The sequence below is a fragment of the Bos javanicus genome, chromosome X (genome assembly GCF_032452875.1).
Source record: "Bos javanicus breed banteng chromosome X, ARS-OSU_banteng_1.0, whole genome shotgun sequence".
NCBI lineage: Eukaryota > Metazoa > Chordata > Mammalia > Artiodactyla > Bovidae > Bos > Bos javanicus.
This window is the reverse complement of record NC_083897.1, coordinates 39,461,051-39,481,217: the sequence shown is the minus strand read 5'-3', so window position 1 is coordinate 39,481,217 and position 20,167 is coordinate 39,461,051. Positions and strand designations below refer to the sequence as shown.

The following is a 20,167-nucleotide window of genomic DNA, read 5'->3' as shown; positions in this document are numbered from 1 at the left end:
AGGAACCCAGCTTCCCAAAGCCCCCAGAACGCCCTGGCTCAGACACTGACATTCCAGCATTCCTCTAGGAGCCTGACCGCCCCGCCCTGTGTTGCCTGGTTTAGTGTGACTAGGGGACTTCTCTCCACCTTCTTCGTGTGACTACGGCTCCTAGATCATCGCTCATGGTGTGGGGGGTGTCCGGCTTCTCCTAGTGTCCCCACTGCTAACCCAGCCTTTCATGGAGCAGTGGCTCCATAAAGGTCTTCAGAATACACAAGCCAGTGAGCGGGGGGCTCAATTCATTATCTGCTGATTCCTTAAATAACCCAGGCAAATCCAAATGAACAAGAGATTATTTAGTTTTTGAAAATGACACACAAGAAGGACAGAACCATGAATTCACTACAATTACTTTTATCATCTCTTCCATCATCAATATTACTGCTAAGCAAGCTCACTTTTCCACAACAGTTCTAATTCCAATTCCATTGCATCCTGTTCAGGACCACAAAATACAATGGAAGAGTTTCCGATCTCTTTTACGAAACAGCAAAACTCTTGCTCACGAACTGGGTAAGCACAAACGCACTGTGATCAGCATCATTCATGAAGCTAAGACACTGAAGTTTATTTAGCCTTCTATGAAAACAATCAAAGTTTGAAAATTTTCTAAGGAGAACTGGTGAATCTCCACGTCATCGTACAGAACAGGAATGCAAAGAAGCTGATACACTGGTTCCCCAAACTGCCCCAGGCCCTCACTTCTGAGAAGGCTGACCGCTCCCTCTTCAATCTCAGAGCCAAGGATCACCTGGATGCTGCTCTGGCTCAGGCCACCTCATCCTCCTCCCTTGCAGCCTCTGCAGACTGCAGTGGGAAGGTCCTCAAAGCCCTTTGTTTGACCCTGAGCAGAAATGCCATGACTTCCCACTTGCTGGTCTCCGCATAAGCCCGGGGACCCCACAGGAACTCATAGCGAGCAGGGTGGCTGTAAGGCACCTGCCGGTACTCCAGGTACCCCTCCTGCACCCACGCGTGGGTCAGAAGCGCCCTGGGCTCCCCAAAGATGCAGTGCACACTCCCGACACACACACCCAATCTGCTGAGTGCTCCCCAGACCTTCTCCTCAGGGGCACGGTCTCCATTCCGCATGATCAGGTTAAGGACCAGCACCAGGAGGCCAGCCTTGGGGATGCTCTGCCCACTGTTCAGCATTGCGTTGCAGGTGAGGCCCAGGATGGGGACCATGATGTAGATGTGCTCCCTGGGGTCCACCTCCTTCACTTCCACGCCAAAGACCAGCTGCAGGCACTGCGAGGCTTGGTTGAAGACCACCGGGAAGTATTCCTGGTTATCCCTGAGGACCTTATTCAGCATTTCCGCCTGGGAGGTCAGCTCCTTGGCTCGATACTTGAGGAGCAGGAACTTCATTAGGCTAGCTATCATCTCGTTCAGCGCTTCCTGGGGCAAGGACTCCCCAGTGCCTAAGGAGGACACTGTGGGGGAGGAGGCCGAGGCGGATGCAGCCACCCCTGCCTCAGCCCCCAAGAGCTGCACATTCACCGGGCCCTGGGCCTCGCCAGGGTCCTGAAAATCTTCCTCGGGCTTGCTCAGTTCACTCATCTCGACCACGAGCGCGATACCTGGGATCAAACCACAGACAGGAGTCAGCCAGGGTGACAGATGGGGACCACAGGCCAGGCTGGGGGAGACAGGGGCTGTGAATGGCCTCAGCTGAGCACCACACCCTGGGCGGACTGACACAGGCAACCTACAGGTCTCCTCTTGAGGGGTGGGTGCTCTCAGACCTCACAGGGGCAAGCCTCCAGGGCAGCCAGTCCCCTGGCTACCGGAAGGAGGAAGTGAGGTGGCTCCGCAGGGTGCAGTCAGCACAGTCCAAGATTTCCAAGGCTGACAAGGTGGGGGATTAGGCCCTTGTGGGGTCCCTTCTGTTCTGGGGTGGGGAGCCCCTGGTGCACACTCAGGGTACCCTCCTCACCTTGACCCCTGGTACTGCCTGGACCTCCTCTGCCCTCTGACCTCAGGACACCAGCTGCAGCCCTCTGCCTTCGCCTCCTGGTTCCTGCAGCTCCTGTGAGAAAAGGGAGGGGGCAGCTCGGGGGTATCCTGTGGCACTGCCCTGAGCCTTCTGTGACAGTACGAGGGGTGGACTCTGTGAGGTCCCCCCAGTTGTGTGGCGGGAGGTCCCCTCAGGGCTCCCTTGTAGTGCTCACCTTGCCCCTGGCACGACCTGGTCCCTCCCCTCTGGGGACCTGCATGGAAATTCAGAACAAGATCCCAGCCTCCACAGAAAGCGCTGAGGGGCTCCACACGCTGCCGAACCTGCCCAGGGCTTCCTGTGGGTCCTAGGCTGGGGAGATGCTCGGTCATCAGCTCCTCCTCACGTCCTGCCTGGCCTCCCAGCACTGACCACAGGGGTGGGGGGTCTGCTTAGTCCTCCCTCGGGTTTGGGGAGTTCAGCCTCTGCCGACCTGAAGCCTCTGCCCTCCGCCCAGAAAAACCTCACCTCCCGAGGTCCCTAAGCCAGAAGTCAAGAAACTGCTCACCCCACTCTAGGGCCTCCAAGAGTCCCCACAAGGGCTAGGATCCCTGCCTCCCTGTTGGGGTCTTTCCGCCTCAGTCCATCCTTGCATGCAGCCTGGCCCTCAGGCAGGACCGGAGACTGTCCCGTCCGCCATTTTGAGACCCCTCCGCTTTCACAAGATCCCCAGTCTCTCTGAGACCAGCATGTGAGAAAGGCAGACAGACAGAATGTGCTCCCAGGGCCGACTACAGGGGCGGGGATCTGTGGGGTTCCGTCGGTCCTCATGCAGGGTCCCCTCAGTCCTCCTTCAGGCACCTCACCTGCCTCCGGCCGGGACCTGGGATTCTCGCCTCTCCCCAGCTGAAGCCCCGCCCCTTATACCAGGGCCCCAGTCTCTCCAAGACCCGGATGTCAGGAAGTCAGACCATGCCTGCTGCGCTCATCCTACCCCCACAGTTGCCCTGGACTGACGGCAGAGATGAGCTTCTCTGAGGTGTCCTCTGATTGGAGTTCAGGGTCCTCTAGTTCCTCCTCAGGGTCCTCAACCTGACCCCCCACCAGACCTGGGAATTGGACCACCTAAGGCTCCGCCCCATATGCAAGGTCCCCAGTCTGAGATCCGGACGTCAGGAAGTCAGGCCGCCTAACCAGGTCTCCAGTCTGAGATCAGGATATGAGGAAGTGAAACCCCGCACATTGGGCTCATCCTACCCCAGGGCCGCCAAGGACCGGCAGCAGCTACAAGCTTCTCTGAGGTCTCCTCCGATTGGGGTCCAGAGCCCGCTCAGTCCTCCCTCAGGGTCCTCAACTTGAAACTCTGGAGGAGCCGGGCTTCTTCCCTCTGCTCACCTGAGGCCACGCCCCCTTTCCCAGGTCCCCAGTTTCTCTGAGACCTGGATGTCAGGAAATGCAACATGTGCTCATCCACCCTCTGTGCTCCCTGAGCCTTGATGTGAGGGTCCCGCCTCTGGTCAACACAAAGGGCATCCCCAGATCTGTCAGGGCTCAAGATGTGGTCCCTGAGGGATGATGAAAGGCAACCCCACTGATCCCTGCCCCTGCTGTCAGCCCTGGGCCACCCTGGTGGTGGGATGAGCACTTGGCAGCCTGTTCTGACTTGCGCATCTGCGTCTCAGAGACATTAGGCAACTGTTAGAAGGGGCAGGGCCTCAGATGGGCAGGCGGGAAGATCTTAGTTATTTTGAGGGTCAAGGTGAGGACACTGAGGGAGGACTCAGGGGCTGCTGGACCGCAGAGCAGAGTGGGCCCTGGGAGGACACAGGGCAGACGAACCATGCTGTGTTTCCTGACATCCGGGTGTCAGAGAGACTGGGGACCTGGTATAGGGGGCTGACTTCCTGACATCCAGGTCTCAGAGAAACTGGGGTCCTGACATAAGGGATGGGGCATGAGTGGGGAGAGGAGAGAATCCAAAGTCCTACACAGAGACAAGTTGAGGTCCCTGAGGGACGACTGAAGGGACCCCAAGTGAAGACTCTAGGGACCCCAAGGTAAGACTGATGGAACCCCACAGATCTCAGCCCCTGTTATCGGCCCTGGGAGCCCTCGGGGTGAGAAGAGCACACTCGGTCTGTCCTGTCTTCCTGAGACCCGGGTCTGTGAGAGTAGGGACCTGGTGTGAGGAGCAGGGACCTCTTCCCACCTTTCCTGGTGGGGAGAGGACAGAGCCTAGGTCCACCAGAAGTCAAGGTGAACACCCTGAGTGAGGACTGAGGGTAGTCAGATCTCAGACCAGAGGGAACCCTGGTAGTCCCCAGGCAGGACGACCTCGTGCCGCATTGCCTGACATCCCTGTCAGAGAGACAGGTGAAAGCAGCAGAGCCTCCAGATTGCAGACAGGACACTTGCAGGTCTTGCCTGGAGTACAGGCTCCATGCGAGGAGGGACAGAGGCAGTTACACCCCAACAGGGAGGGATCTTGGCCCTTGCAGGAGGGTCTTGGAGGGCCCAGAGCAGGGTGAGCAGGGTGAGCAGTTTCTTGACATCTGGCCTAGGGACCTCGTGAGATGAGGTTTTTCGAGTGGAGTGCAGATGGCTTCAGGTTAGCAGAGGCTGGACACACCAACCCTGATGGAGGACTAAGCAGACCCCCGCCCCTGTGGTCAGTGCTGGGAGGCCAGGCAGGACGTGAGGAGGAGTTGAGGACCGAGCATCTCCCCAGCCTAGGACCCGCGGGATTCCCTGGGCAGGTGCAGCCTCATGTGGGGCCCCTCAGCACTTTTTGTTCAGGCTAGGGTCTTGTTCTGAGTTTCCTCGCAGGTCCCCAGAGGGTAGGGACCAGATTGTACCAGGGGAAAGGTGAGCACTGCAAGAGAGCTCTGAGGGGACCTCCCACCACACTAAACTGAGGGGACCTCACAGAGTCCACTGCTCGTACCGTCAGAGAAGGCTCAGGGCTGTGCCACAGGATACCCCCAGCTGCCTCCTCCCTTTCTCTCACAGGAGCTCCAGGAACCAGGAGGCAAAAGCAGAGGTCTGAGGGCCATGTCCTGAAGTCAGAGAGCAGAGGTGGTCCAGGCAGTACCAGGAGTCAAGATGAGGAGGGTGCCCTGAGTGTGCACCAGGGGCTCCCCATCCCAGAACAGAGGGGACCCCACAAGGGCCTAATCCCACTACCTTGTCAGTTGTGGAAATCTTGGACTGTGCTGACTGCACCCTGGGGAGACACCTCACTTCCTTCTTCAGGTAGCCAGGGGACTGGATGCCCTGGAGGCTTGCCCCTGTGAAGTCTGAGAGCACCTTTCAAGAGGAGATGTGTAAGTGGCCTGTGGCCGTCCAGGCTGTGGTTTTCAGCTGAGGCTGTTCACAGCCCCTCTCTCCACCATCCAGGCCCGTGGTCCCCATATGTGCCCATCTCCCCCCCACCCCCGCCTCACTCCTGCCTCAGGCTGTGGTTTGATCCCAGGCATCGCCCTCATGGTCGAGATGAGTGAGCTGAGCAAGCCCGAGGAAGAACTTAGGACCCAGGCCCAGGGCCCAGTGGAGGCTCAGCTCTTGGGGCCTGAGGCAGGGGAGACTGCATCTGCCCCCCCACCAGTCTCTGCCCTTGCCCCCGGTAGCTCTGAATGAGATGGTGGCCAACCTGATTAAGTTCCTGCTGCTCAAGTATCCAGCCAAGGAGCTGACCTCCCAGGTGAAAATGCTAAAGAAGGCCCTCAGGGATAACCAGGAGCACTTTCCGGCAGTCTTCAGCCAAGCCTCACAGTGCCTGCAGCTGGTCTGTGGTGTGGAGGTGAAGAAGGTGGAACCCAGGGAGCACATCTACATCATGGTCCCCACCATGGGCCTCACCTATGATGTGATGCTGAACAGTGGGCAGGGCCTGCCCAGGGCCAGCCTCCTGGTGCTGGTCCTCAGCCTCATCATGTGGAATGCAGACCACGCCCCTGAGGAGAAGGTCTGGGGAGCACTCAGCAGGATGGGTGTGTGTGTCAAGAGTGAGCACTGCAACTTTGGGGAGCCCAGGGAGCTGCTTACCCACACGTGGGTGCAGGAGGGGTACCTGGCATACCGGCAGGTGCCTGACAGCCACCCTGCCCGCTCTGAGTTCCTGTGGGTTCCCCAGGCCTATGCGGAGACCAGCAAGTGGGAAGTCGTGGCATTTCTGCTCAGGGTCAAACAAAGGGCTTTGAGGGCCTTCCCACCCCTGTCTACAGAGGCTGCAAGGGAGGAGGACGAGGCGGCCTGAGCCAGAGCAGCATCCAGGTGATCCTTCCCTCTGTGATTGAAGAGGGAGAGATCAGCCTTCTCAGAAGTGCTGGCCCAGGCCAGTTGGGGAAACTGGTGTATAGCATCTTTGGGTTCCTGTTCTCTATGATGACATGGGGATTCATCTGTTTTCTTTAGAGAACTTTCAAACTTTGATTATTTTCGTAGAAGGCTAAATAGACTTCAGTGTCTTAACTTAGTGAATGATGTTGATCACAGTGTGTTTGTACTTACCCAGTTCAAGAACAAGAGCTTCACTGTTTTGTAAAAGAGACTGGAGACTCTTCCATTGTGTTTTGTGGTCCTGAACAGGATGCAATGGAATTGGAATTGGAACTGTTGTGGAAAAGTGAGCCTACTTAGCAGTAATATTGATGCAGGAAGAATTAGATGATAAAAGTAATTGTAGTGAATTCACGGTTCTGTCCTTCTTGTGTGTCATTTTCTAAAACTAAATTATCTCTCTCTATTTGGATTTGCCTGGGTTATTTTAGGAAGTAGCAGATAATTAATTGAGCCCCCTGCTCACTGGCTCGTGTATTCCAAAGACCTTTATGGAGCCTCTGCTCTGTGAAATGCTGTGTTAGCAGTGGGGACACTAGGAGAAGCAGGACACCCCCACACCTAGAGTGACGGTCTAGGAGCTGCAGTCACATGAGGAAGGTGGAAAGACATCCCCTAGTCGCAATGAACAATGCAACCCAGGGCGGGGTGGTGGGGTTACAGGAGGAGTGTTGGGCTGTTGGCGCCTGAGCCAGGGTGGTTTGGAGCTTGGGAAAGCTGGGTTCCTTCTGTGGGAGGTGATTGTGATGAGGCTGGGTGGTGGCAGCCCTCAGACTTGCAGACAGTGTGTCTGGGGGGTGACGGGAAATTCTGAAATGGATCATTGCTGTGAGGTGTCCTTTTGCATCTTGGATAAAGTCCAGAGAGATCTCTTTCTTGGGCAGGAAGGAAGGGGCCCTGGCTCTTGTCACATTGCTGTTGATCACAGGGGCAAATGAGGTGTTTTCATACCCCATGCTGCTGCTAAGTCACCTCAGTCGTGTCCGACTCTGTGCGACCCCATAGACGGCAGCCCACCAGGCTCCCCCGTCCCTGGGATTCTCCAGGCAAGAACACTGGAGTGGGTTGCCATTTCCTTCTCCAATGGGTGAAAGTGAAAAGTGAAAGTGAAGTCGCTCAGTCGTGCCCAACTCTTAGTGACCCCATGGACTGCAGCCTACCAGGCTCCTCCATCCATGGGATTTTCCAGGCAAGAGTACTGGAGTGGGGTGCCATTGCCTTTTCCGTCATACCCCATATCTGCTAGGAATTCTGCAGAACTTGGTCGCACTCCCTTGAAGTGGTGCCCAAGAAATCCATGAAACTACCCTCTTTTTCCTGGTCCAGGGGATTCAGATCATAAGGTGTTAATTAGCTTTAAATTATCTTGATTGTACTTGCCCATCATAATCAATGAATTGACCTTTGTTGGGGCTGCAATGAAGGAAAGTAATGGTTTGGTTGGAAGACCAGCTGAGGCAGAGGCAAAGACTGGTTCTTGCTTCTATTTCCTATAGCAGCTTGAGTCCTGGTGGTACACTCCTCCACACCCAAATTTAACAGGTCCTCTAACTGGAAATGGGGCTTAACAGGTAGCTAAAATGATGAAGAATCTGTTTGCATTGTGGGAGACCCAGGTTCGATTCCTGGGTCAGGAAGATTGCCTAGAGAAGGGCATGGCAACCCACTCCAGTATTCTTGCCTGAGGAATTCCATGGACAGAGGAGACTGGCAGGCTACAGTCCACAGAATTGCAAAGAGTCAGACATGACTGAGTGACAAACACTATGGTCCACTATGGTCTAAGTAGAAAAGTTTCTTAGTTTTATTTATGAAACATCCTGTTTGGCTGATTAGCTATTCCACATCCTATTGAGGGTCCTATTCTCTGACATGCCTAGACCACAAAGCAGCCAACCCCATCCCACAGTGGAGAGTGGAGGAGTGTCTGGGGGCAGCAGTGTGCGAGATTCCTGTCCTTTCATCACAGTGCCAACAGCCGCCAGGCCCTGCGAGCTCTGTACTGTCCCTCGGGCCCATCCTGCAACCCAACACACAGGGCTCCTCACACCCGCTCGCCTCCCAGACGAAGAACTGAGGCCATGGGGCTTGGGCATCTTCCCAAAACCACCTGCTAGTGAGGGCCAGCGTGGGCTTAGAGCCCTGGTCTCAATTCCTCTGGAGCCCCGGCCCTCCCCGCCCAGCCCAGGCTGTGGCCCATCCTTCCGACATCTCACGTCTTCCTCTTAGTGCTACACGATGTCTCTGGGGTGACAAAAAGCAGGCCGGCAGAAGGAAGGGGACAAGGCGAATCAGAAGCACTGTGGGCTGCTCTGTGCTTTGCTGAGAACTGACTCTGCCAGGGGCCGGTGTCTCTGTCCAGTCCCAGTACCTCCCAAGTGAGGGCAGTGCCCTGTCCTTGCTGCTGCCATGGGGCCTCCTGCCCAACTGAACCTTCCAGGCTGACCAGCTTCTCACTGAGCAGGAGGGAGGAGGGCCTGACTGTATGGTCCCAGTACCCACTGGGATAAGGCTCCTATAGGAGCCTCCTCCGATATGGGAGGGAAGGTAACACAGGCAGACCCCCGAGGCTCCAGGTCTCTCCAGCTTCAGTGAGGGAGGGCAGCAGCTGGAGGGCCTCTGCACTGCGGACACCGGGGCGGGGACGCCAAGTGCAGGGGCAGGAGAGCTAGGCTGAGAAGGGCAGGCCTGTGATGTCATGAGAGCTTGTGTGTGCACAATACATGTGTTCCGAGCACCAGCTGACGAAGACTCCTCGGTGACATGTGAACCCACTGCCAGGCCCCAGGTGGTGCCTGGAGGGTGGGGACCAGAAAACGCAGCTCCCTCAGGACCCAGGGGTCTAGGAGTGGCCCCGAGTCAGGGTGGGTGGGGGAAGGAAAGGCCACCTAGCCAGGCTGCCCACAGATACCAGTCTCCGGTCCCCTTCAGAGGAACGACCAGAGGTCTCCACCGACAATCACAGCCTCCAGGGTCATGTTCCAGTCAGATGAACCGACCTGAAGGAATGCCTTGTCAACCTGTTTAGGAGCACAAAGGCAAGGGAGCAAGCCCAAGTCAAGGCCTGCAAGCTCCATTCTGGCCACCAGTCCTCAGGCCGAAATGCCCTGGGAGAGCCTCTTCCATACCCTCTTAGCTCTCCCTTTTCAGACACCAGGCTGTGGCCCTCACACAGGGCAAATGACCCTGCTGAGTGGCAGAACTAGGGAGACACTGTCCTTAGGGGGACAGTGCCCTAGGGTCCTCACACGTGGGCCTTTCCAAGGTGCTGGTCTGTCCCCTACATGGTGATTTTGAAGAAGAGTGGCCCACAAAGGTCAGAGAACACACATCTCCAAACCCACTGCCCTATCGTCCATGTGCTGTGAAGACAGGTGACTCTCACTTGGGTTTCATCCAGTTCCACACCCAGACTCTCATCCATTTTCAAGTACAGGTAGACGGGGGCATCCTTTGGTCACATCTAGCTCAACAACTCAAGAACTGCCCCTGGGAGTGAGTGTGTATAAAGGAGACCCCTTGAAAAGCACCTAACCTGTGAGCCAACAAAATCATTCAATGTACCAGCCATCTGGGTAAGGGAGAACAGGTCCACAGTGGTGGTGGGGGGGGGGGCAGGGGCAGGGGTGGAGAAGATCAGAGGGGGCCTCAGAGAGGACCGGTGAAATGCTTGTTTTCAACAGAACAGGCTGTACCTTGAGCCCCCAATCAAGTCCTTCAAAGGGCATGTACCCATGGGACACCCAAGTTGGATGTGGGAGGCCAGGACTGGGGATAGCAGAAGCCAAACCACCCCAGTTATGAAAGGAAACAGGGATTTCGAGTCAGCCTCCAGGGAGTCTAAATCCCAGAGTCTGGGACTCTGGGAAGGGGGCAGGGAAAGCACACACCCAGGTGTTCCCAAGGTGAGCCATGAGAGCGGTCTTTATAGGAAGAAATGGAAACTGAAGGCAACAACCTGTAGTGTTCAGTGGGAATGACGTCTGGGGATGGGCAGAACTCAGGAGGCTGCGAGTTCAGCAGAGCACCTGGCTGTGCCCTCTTACATGGCGTCATGAGGAGTCTGTGTCTCAGGTGCTTGGGGAACAGTCAAGTGGAACGTGAGGTCACTCTCACTGTTGCTCAAGCACAGCCCTATTCTGGGGAGGGCTCGACCTGGGGGTTGCTGGGGACAGGACAACAGGACTCTGACTTTGGGGCCATCTGAGCAGGACCTACCTACCAGCAGCACCAGTTGGAAGAGACCAAAGCCAGAAGAGGGGCAAGGAGACAGGGATGGGGGTTGGGGGTGGGGTGTGACCAACAACTCAGGCTAGGCCATCCAGCCCACTACGGACCCGGTCTTCTGGGAGGGACAGTCGCCAGGAGCCCATCTGACCCCTGGGGTCTCTCTTGGTGGAAGCTGAACCAGGGCTCACCAGGGCCTGGCCCTTTAGCAGAAGCCAGCCACAGGCCTGCCCATTGGTAGGGAGGGAGGTGGAGCCAGGGGCACGTTTGTCAACCCATCCAGGGCCTGGCCCCCTGAAACAAGGTGCCTGGCAGCAGATGAGAGCTTTTGCAGGCAACCTGAAACATGTTTTTCTGTACTTTCAGACAAGAAACAAGCTGGGAACCCCATCCCTGTCCACATCCCCCCTCCCCTACACTGGGTGCAGGGCTGCCTCTCCACATCACCTCGGTGACATCATGAAACAATTAAGGGAGCTGACCACTTAATTGGCTGCCAGATTCAAGAATCTCCAGAGAGTATTTATGGGGCCCCCCAACCCTGGTCTGAGGCCCTTCTGCCCTGAGCGTTCACTGCTTGGGTACAGAATACCCCTGAGCTAGACTGGCTCCATGGCTAGTCGGAGTTCCAACAAGGCACACAGTCCCGCTGGCCCCATCAACTGACGGGGAGCCCGCAACAGGAGACACACACCCCCATTCTTCCCCAATGCAAATGTGTATTCAGAGGAGGTTTTGGCAAAGCAGGGTGACCACCCTGAGAGCCTAGATTTGGGCTCCCAAGACAACCCGCCCCTCCACAGGGCCCAAACCCAGAAACAGCCAACAAGAAAGAGAACAACCCCGTCCTCAGGCTGTCCTTCCCCAGGAAGCTCTGGATAATCGTGGAGGATGTGGCCTTCACCTCTGTGCACTGGAACAACAAGGGAGACACAGTGGTCATCAAGGCAGATCTCTTCCAGACAGAGGTCCTCCAGGGCAGAGGTGTGGGCAGGATCTTTGAGACAGACAGCATCCAGAGTTTCATCTGTGAACTGGAACTGTATGAGTTCAGTAAAATCCATCCTTTGGGTAGCTCTGAGGGGAAAAAGAGGATGATGGTAAAGAAGAAAGCCCTTCCAGGGAGACTAGACTAGACGAGCCGAGTGCGGGACAGCTTTCATTTCCCAGGAGAACTGTTTTCTCATGAGAGGGTGGTTAAGGAAAGAGAAGAAAGCAGGGCCTTTCGTGTTCCACAAATCCCCTTAGACAGGATCCACATGGGTGACTCCAGATCCTGAGAGGCCACTTGATGTCAGGGACCGCCAGTAACTCCTCAAGCGAGACCGACCCCAGGGGAGCTCTAGGGAGCACACTCGCTAGGGGCTCATAACCTGCCAGGAATGAAGAGACCTTATCTCCCTCCTTAGGGAAGGCCAGGACTGTGGTGGGGAGGAGGGCATCAAGGAATGGCTATTCTTCTCCACAATGGCTAAAGTAATCCATGTCCTTTCAGACCTATCACAGCTCCAACTTTCAGAGAGACAAGCCTCTCTTCCTGCAGAACATCTGGACAAAAGGCAACCCCATAACAACTGCTCAGCCCGCCGCTGGCACAACGACTCCAAAGAGAAAGAAGTGAGCGTTGACGACCAGACACTCTCCTCGATTCCATCACAACGAGTCCACCCAAGAGGCTGACAAGAAGGCCCAGAAGGGAGCCCCAACTGCTCACGGAACCCACGGCCAGCACTCTTTTGTGTTCTGTGGCCTCTGGTTTATGGGCAGTGTAGCCATGCAGGCCGGGCAAACCATCTTCCCAGAGAACAGAGAAGCCCCAGTGGAGAGGGTACGTCCAGCAATGCCATATCTGTACCCCCAGCTACTGATGGAAGGGACACCACTGGGGAACTGTCCGAGAGCCCCCCAGAGTACCCAGGTTATGGTTTGGTGATGATTATGTACGGCACCTATTATTCCATCGTGAAGGCGGCCGTTTCAGTTGTGCCCCCAAACGAGGCTCCTGAGGTGGAAGAGGAGCAGGAGTCCTCAGATTACAAGCGTGCCCTCTGTGAGCAGTTCAAGGACAACCCCAGTCCCTGAGCTGCCAGGTCCCCAGGGACACTCAAAAGCACTCTCTTGTAATCAAAAATCTATTTCTGGCTCTAATAAAGTAAAGCAAAACTTCACTGGAGTAAATAAAGAATTGAACAAGAACTTTGAGTCTGTGTTCTTTCTATCTGTCCATGCTATTCACACACGGCACTGGATGAGCCACATGAGGCTGGAAGCCCACGCCCCAGGAAAGCTTCAGATCAGTCCTCATGGTCCATTCTCATCTGAAGCAGCAGCATTTCATACGCTCGGCCAAGGGTCTGACCCACAAGCTGAGCGCTGAAGCGAACCCAGGACGGACTGGTCCCTGTGCCTTGCCTGCCACTCAGCAGACAGCCCGGCCGGGCTCCTGACCTTGAGTCATGTCACCTTCCATGAGTCATGCACCCTGAAGCAGAAGGGGCTGCTCCTGGGTCCCCCGATGATGCCATAAGTTTCTGATCAGTAGCTGAGAGTCTCCAGCTCCCAATCCAGGGGCCTCCCCAAGAGGCCTACTGGAAAGTAAGGTGACCTCACCAGCCAAAGGCCTTGCAAACACATGACCCCAAATCCAAAGACAAGTACAAGGTTTCCACAAGATGAACACTAGCCCTTGTCGTTCTGAGCTCACAGCTGTATTTAAGAGGCTGTCTTTGGATGTGGAATAGCCAGGCGCCATGTCCAACACACACACTTTGTGAGCCAAGGGACACTTTTCAGCAGGGCAAGGGTCACCTGCAAGGACAAACCACGGCCTGCTTCTGGGCCTGTGGGCCTGTCCACGTGCCGGAGGCCTTGCAGGCTGCTGATGCTCAGTCCAGCCCCTGGCCCTCCCCCATCACCCACGGGACACTGTTCCAACATTGGGGAGTTTGGACCAGAACATAGAGGGAAAAGCACTAATCGGTTTCTTAACAACACATTCACAACCACCCAGACCCAGCAGGGCTGAAACAAGTGGCAATGCCACTTTTTTGTGAAGGTCAAAGTCCCAGAGACTCTCGCTGAGTCCAGAGCAGCAACACACAATGGGAGTCTAGGGCCCGGCCCTGCACCAAGTGGGCAGCCCACCACCAGGCAGGGCCAATTCAGACTGAACCAGGAGAGCATGTCCAGGGCACGGCGGTGACTGGGCAGTGTCACCATGTGCTGGTGTCTCAGTCACCTTCCACTTGAGAGCCTAGTCTGGACAGGCCTTCTGCCCAAAGGGGATCAGGTGCTCGAAGATGTCCACCTGGAAGATGTCCTTCCCGGCCCTCCCTGGGGCAGGCTGCACCAGCCAGTAGGGGTTGGTGAGTGCAGTCAGTACTTCTGTTGCATGCAAGGCAGCAGGGCTTGATTCTCCAGCTCCTCCACCTTGTCTGGACCTAGGTTTTCTGGGCACAGCAAAGTGACCCCAATGTCCACGAGACCTGCGTGCAAAGACAGGACACAGAAGGAGAACAAGGTGATTCCAAGTCACACCTGCTAGAGACTAAGACCGCATTACGGAAGGGAACCTGGGTGAACTGGATCCTCTGTCTGAGCATTTCAGCGGGCTCACCTCGGCAAAGGGAATTCAGGGCGAGGCCAAGCGAGGGAGGGAGCAAAATGAAAGGGAGAGGCCTGGTGCTCCAGGAACGCACCAGGCCACAGGCAGCTCTCAGTCTGCCCACTACAGGCTGCAGGGGCAGAGCAGGAGGGCCCAAGCAGGGAGCCTGTGGACATCAGGTCCCCAAGTGATTCACCAGCACACAGGTGTTGCTGTGGGGCCTCACCCCTAGGGAGTCAGGGGATCTGCTCTGGCTCTGCTGCAGGCAGTGGGGATGGGGAACCCAGGTTGGGTGCTGCTGTGGTGCCTCTCACATTCTCTGCCAGGCACACACATGCACATATGTACATGCACAGAGACAAGTGCCACATGCAGACCTGGATCTGGGCGGGGCTCATCCACTGGAGCTCTCTGCTCCAGCAGCTCCCATCAGGCCACATCCTCCCAGTCCAGTGCCCAATGTGGATGGCCAGGGTACAGTGCCAGGTCTGCACAGCTGGGCCGCCACCACGTTTCCAGGTTCCTGACACCATTTAAGAAGAAACCTGGATAAGGCTTTCAGAAGGACAGACAGCCAAACTTCATTTCCAAGGGCTCCTAGGGCCTCACGTGGCTGTGGAAACACAGATCCACAAAGGCCAGGAGCCTGACACAGCGGCCTCCGAGCTCACAGCCCTGGGCCGGACATCAGCCCCACGTGTCCGAGCATCCTCCAAGCTTGCTGACACAGAGGGGAGGGTCACAGAGGGCTGGCTCCTTCCATCCATCTCCACACTGTCTGTAGACAGGGGTTGGCGAGTCAGAGGACCCGCCCATCACATGCAGTCTGTGGGGAGGTCAGGAAGGAGGGCAGGACAGCAGGAGAGAGGCATGAGGTGAGTTTGAAGACAGGGGAGTCGAAACCCTGGGAACACTCAGGAGAGAGGGTGGGTCCCCTGGCTTCACAGCCCAGTGGCTGGGCTCTGGTCCTCTCCCAGCACAGACAGGCACAGTCCTGGGCTTGGTTTCCCCCAGCCCTGGGCCCCACCCCAACCCTCAGCTCCCTGGCCCCATCACTGCCCATGCTCTGCAGATCCTCCATCTTAGCCCAGGGATGCTGAGCACAGATCTGTGCTAACCAATCTGGCCTTGACCCTGGGGCTGCCCTGGACCTCAGACGCCCTGCCAGGTGTCTTCCCCAGGTGTCTTCACCTTTGGGAGCCACCTTCCTCCCAGCCCTTCCCACACCATGGCCTCCACTGTCAGCAGATGCACTGGCCCCTGCCCAGAGCCTAGAGAAAGAACAGAGAGCAGAAACAACTGGGACGGACGTGTCCTTGCCAGGCCTGGGATGGCACCACACAAGGATCACAGAATTCAAACCTCAAAAAACCCACTAGGTTACTGTCACCTCGTTCAACCGCTGAGGAGGAGCCGAGGGATAGAGAGATAGCCCATGACTGTAGGGGACATAACCACGTGCACCTCCATTCTCACTTCTTTCCTTGTACTTGGTTGGGGTTCCTTGTTTACTGGAGGAGGGTGGAGGCAGAGGAGCAGAGCTGCGGTCCTGAACCTCAGCAGCATCTCAGCACCTTGCAGGGAGCCTCCGTTTCCATGTGTCTGTGAGGACGGGGACAAAGTCCCAGAGGCACCCAGCTCAGGGCCTTCCGGGCCTTTCTTTCCCCAAACACAGCAGAGCCACAGTTCTCACAGGCCCACAAGGCCCCACCTGATTTGGCTCCTACCCTAGTGGCCTGCTTTCTTCAGCACTGGATTCACCCCAGTAGCTATGAAGGCCATCCTTCCATCCTTAGAACATTCCAGTGTGTTCCTACCTCAGAGCCTTTGTAGGGTGTGAGGAGTCACATTGCGTCCCCTCAGTCAGGTGCTGGAGTCTCAATCCCCTGTACCTCGCTGGACCTTACAGACAAAGGAAAGGTCTTCTTAGAGCTGACGATGGTCAAGTGAGCTCATTAGGATGGAACCTCCTCTAACAGGATGGCTGTCTCCATACAAAGGACACATTTAGAGACAGACAAACACAGAGGAGAACTCCGGGCGAGGAGGAAGGCAGAGCTCTCCAAGCCCAGACATGCCCACCATGGCCAGCAAAGCCCCAGAAGTGAGGGGGCAGATATGGGACAGACTCTCCACATCCATCATGAGAACCAACGTCAGTCGACACCTTGACCTCAGTTGCTGGCCTCCTGAACCAATGCGGTTTGTAGTTTGAGCCACCCAGCCTGTGTGACCCTGACACAAAACCCCTTCTCCAAAGAAGACTCTTTCTTCAAAGATGACATAGATGTCCAACAGGCACATGAAAAGAAGCTCAACATATGGTCCTAATTATTAGATTAATACAAATCAACACTCCACTGAAGTATTTCGCCTTACACTGGTCAGAATGGCCATCATCAATAAAACCTGTGAAGAATAAATGCTGGAGAGGGTGCAGAGAAAAGGGAACCCTTGTACATTGTTGGTGAAATGTAAATGAGTACAGTCAATAGGGAGAACAGTATGGAGGATCCTTAAACAACTACAAACAGAACTACCAGATGATCCAGCAATCCCACTCCTAAATATGTATCTGGAAAAGACAGAAACTCTAATAGGAAAAGATACATGCACCCAATGTTCATTGCAGCACTATTTACAGGAGACAAGATATGGAAGAAACCCAAATGTCCATCAACGGATGATTGGATAAAGAAGATGTAAGGTTTACACACACACATGCACACACACGCACAGGAATACAGCTCAGCCATGAAAAATAATGAAGTAATACCATCTGTGGCAACACAGATGGACCTAGATTATCATATTAAGAGAAGGAAGTCAGAAAGAGAAAGACAAATATTCTATGGTATCACTTATATGTGGAATCTAAAAAGATGATACAAATGAAATTATTTACAAAGCAGAAACAGACTCAGAGAACAAATTTATGGTTACCAAAGAGGAAAAGCAGGGGAAGGGATAAATTAGGAGTTTGAGAGTAACAGATACACACGACTATGTATAAAATAGGACCACTGTGGTGCTGGGGAAGGCTCTTGAGAGTCCCTTGGACAGCAAGGAGATCAGCCAGTCCATTCTACAGGAAATCAACCCCAAATATGCATTGGAAGGACTGATGCTAAAGGTGATGGCAAGAGCTGACTCACCTGGGCTCTGTCCTCTCCACACCCGAGTCTCTTCTCCTCGCATCACGTCCCCAGTCTCTCAGATACCACGATGTCAGGAAGTCAGGACATGCCTAGTGTGCTCTTCTCACCCCAGGGGCTCCCAGGGCCAATGACAGGGGTGCGAACCTGGGATCCCTTCAGTCCTCCTCAGGGACCTCACTTTGTATCTGGGTAGGAGTTCTGATTCTCTCTCCTCCCACACTAAGCCCCCAGCCCTGGTCTCTCTGAGACCCAAATGTCAGGAAGTCTGCTCCCTATACCAGGAACCCATTCTGAACCCTGTATGTTAGGAAGGCAGCCCCCTATACCAGGTCCCCAGTCTCTCTGAGCCCTGCTGCTGCTGCTAAGTTGCTTCAGTCATGTCCAACTCTGTGTGACCCCATAAACAGAAGCCCACCAGGCTCCCCCGTCCCTGGGATTCCCCAAGGTAAGAACACTGGAGTGGGTTGCCATTTCCTTGTCCAATGCATGAAAGTGGAAAGTGAAAGTGAAGTTGCTCAGTCGTGTCCCACTCTTACTTACCCGTGGGCTGCAGCCTACCAGGCTCCTCTGTCCATGGGATTTTCCAGGCAAGAGCACTGGTGTGGGGTCTCTGAGCCCTGGATGTGAGGAAATACAGCATATGTTCATCTGCCCTATGCCCTCCCAGAGCCCACTATGCTCTGGGGTCCAGCATCCCCTGAGTCCTCCCTCAGTGTCCTCACCTTGACCCTCAAAATAACTAAGATCTTCCCGCCTGCCCATCTGAGGCCCTGCCCCTTCTAACAGTTGCCTAATGTCTCTGAGACGCAGATGCACAAGTCAGAACAGGCTGCCAAGTGCTCATCCCACCACCAAGGTGGCCCAGGGCTGACAGCAGGGGCAGGGATCAGTGGGGTTACCTTTCATCATCCCTCAGGGACCACATCTTGAGCCCTGAAGATCTGGGGATGCCCTTTGTGTTGACCAGAGGCGGGACCCTCACATCAAGGCTCAGGGAGCACAGAGGGTGGATGAGCACATGTTGCATTTCCTGACATCCAGGTCTCAGAGAAACTGGGGACCTGGGAAAGGGGGCGTGGCCTCAGGTGAGCAGAGGGAAGAAGCCCGGCTCCTCCAGAGTTTCAAGTTGAGGACCCTGAGGGAGGACTGAGCGGGCTCTGGACCCCAATCAGAGGAGACCTCAGAGAAGCTTGTAGCTGCTGCCGGTCCTTGGCGGCCCTGGGGTAGGATGAGCCCAATGTGCGGGGTTTCACTTCCTCATATCCAGATCTCAGACTGGAGACCTGGTTAGGGGGCCTGACTTCCTGACGTCCGGATCTCAGACTGGGGACCTTGCATATGGGGCTGGGCCTTAAGTACAATGAGAGGCATACACATACAGAGAGAGACACACACACACGCCAAGAACCAGACACACTCACAATGAGAGAGACACACACACTGAGAGACACACGAAACACACTGAGAGACACACATACTGAGAGACACACACAGAGACAGGCTGACTAGAGGGACACACACACTGACAGAGACACCCTCATCCAGGAAACAACACACACTCCTGAGAGCTAGACACACACACACACACACACACACACTGAGGGAGAGAAACTTAAACAAGGAGCGCGAGACACACACTCACACACTGAGAGAGAAACTTAAACAAGGAGAGCGAGACACACACTCACACACTGAGAGAGACATACAAACACTGAGAGAGAGACACATGCAACTTATAGGGAGAGACACACATATTAAGCAACACATACAGACACTATGAAAGAGAGCCACTACACTGAGGCAGACACACAATGAGACAGAAACACACACATGGAGAATGAGACACCCTGGGAGACACACAAACAGAGACACTGTGAGAGTCACACAGGGACACACACTCAGAGACACACATACTGAAAAGGACACACACACACTGAGAGTTAGGCATGCACACTGAGAGAGACAGACAAACAAACACACACACACACACTGAGAAAGACACACACATGAGAAAGACACACACTGAGAAAGACACACGTGAGAAAGACAAACACTGACAAAGACTGAACACACAACATACAGAGAAACACACACACTGAGAAACACACACACTGAGAGAGAGACAAAAACACACTGAGACACACACAGAGACATGCAAACTGAGAGCAGCACACACACTGAGAGACAGACACACTGAGAGACATACACATACAGAGAGAGACACACACACACTGAGAGACACACACACACTGAGAGACATACCCTTGCAGAGAGATACACAAAAACATGGACACATACACACACACTGAGAATCAGACACAATCACACTGAGAGAGACACACACTGTGAAAGAGTGAACACACAACCTACAGATACTCACACGCTCTGAGAGACTCACACACTGAGAGACACACACACACTTAGACGCAAAAACACACTGAGAGACACACACAGAGACACACAGAGACATGCAAACTGAGGGGGACACACACACACTGAGAGACACACACACTGAGAGACATACACATACGGAGACACACACACACACACCAAGAACCAGACACACTCACAATGAAAGAGACACACACACTGAGACAGACACACATACTGAGACCCAAAAACACACTGAGAGACATACATATTGAGAGACACACACAGAGATACACAGAGACAGGCACACTAGAGGCACACACACAGTTAGGGAGACACCCTCATCCAGGAAGAGACACACACTCCTGAGAGTGAGCTATACACACACACTGAGGCAGAGAAACTTAAACAAGGAGAGAGAGACACACACTCACACACTGAGAGAGACACACAAACACTGAGAGAGAGACACACACCAAGAGAGAGACA

At 54.9% G+C, this 20,167-nt stretch overlaps 1 protein-coding gene and 1 pseudogene across 1 annotated transcript; one reads left to right on the top strand and one right to left on the bottom strand.

Moving 5' to 3' along the window:
• LOC133242845 (melanoma-associated antigen 10-like) lies at nucleotides 1-3,904 on the bottom strand. Its single transcript, XM_061409073.1, has 3 exons — nucleotides 2,848-3,904; nucleotides 1,982-2,074; nucleotides 1-1,625 (listed from the first exon to the last, which is right to left on the bottom strand). The coding sequence occupies exon 3, from the start codon at nucleotides 1,603-1,605 to the stop codon at nucleotides 811-813; it is 795 nt and encodes a 264-aa protein (XP_061265057.1). The 5' UTR covers nucleotides 1,606-1,625; nucleotides 1,982-2,074; nucleotides 2,848-3,904; the 3' UTR covers nucleotides 1-810.
• Nucleotides 3,905-4,942: 1,038 nt separating this feature from the next.
• On the top strand, nucleotides 4,943-7,601 carry LOC133242255 (melanoma-associated antigen 10-like; annotated as a pseudogene).
• The last annotated feature ends 12,566 nt before the right edge of the window (nucleotides 7,602-20,167 follow it).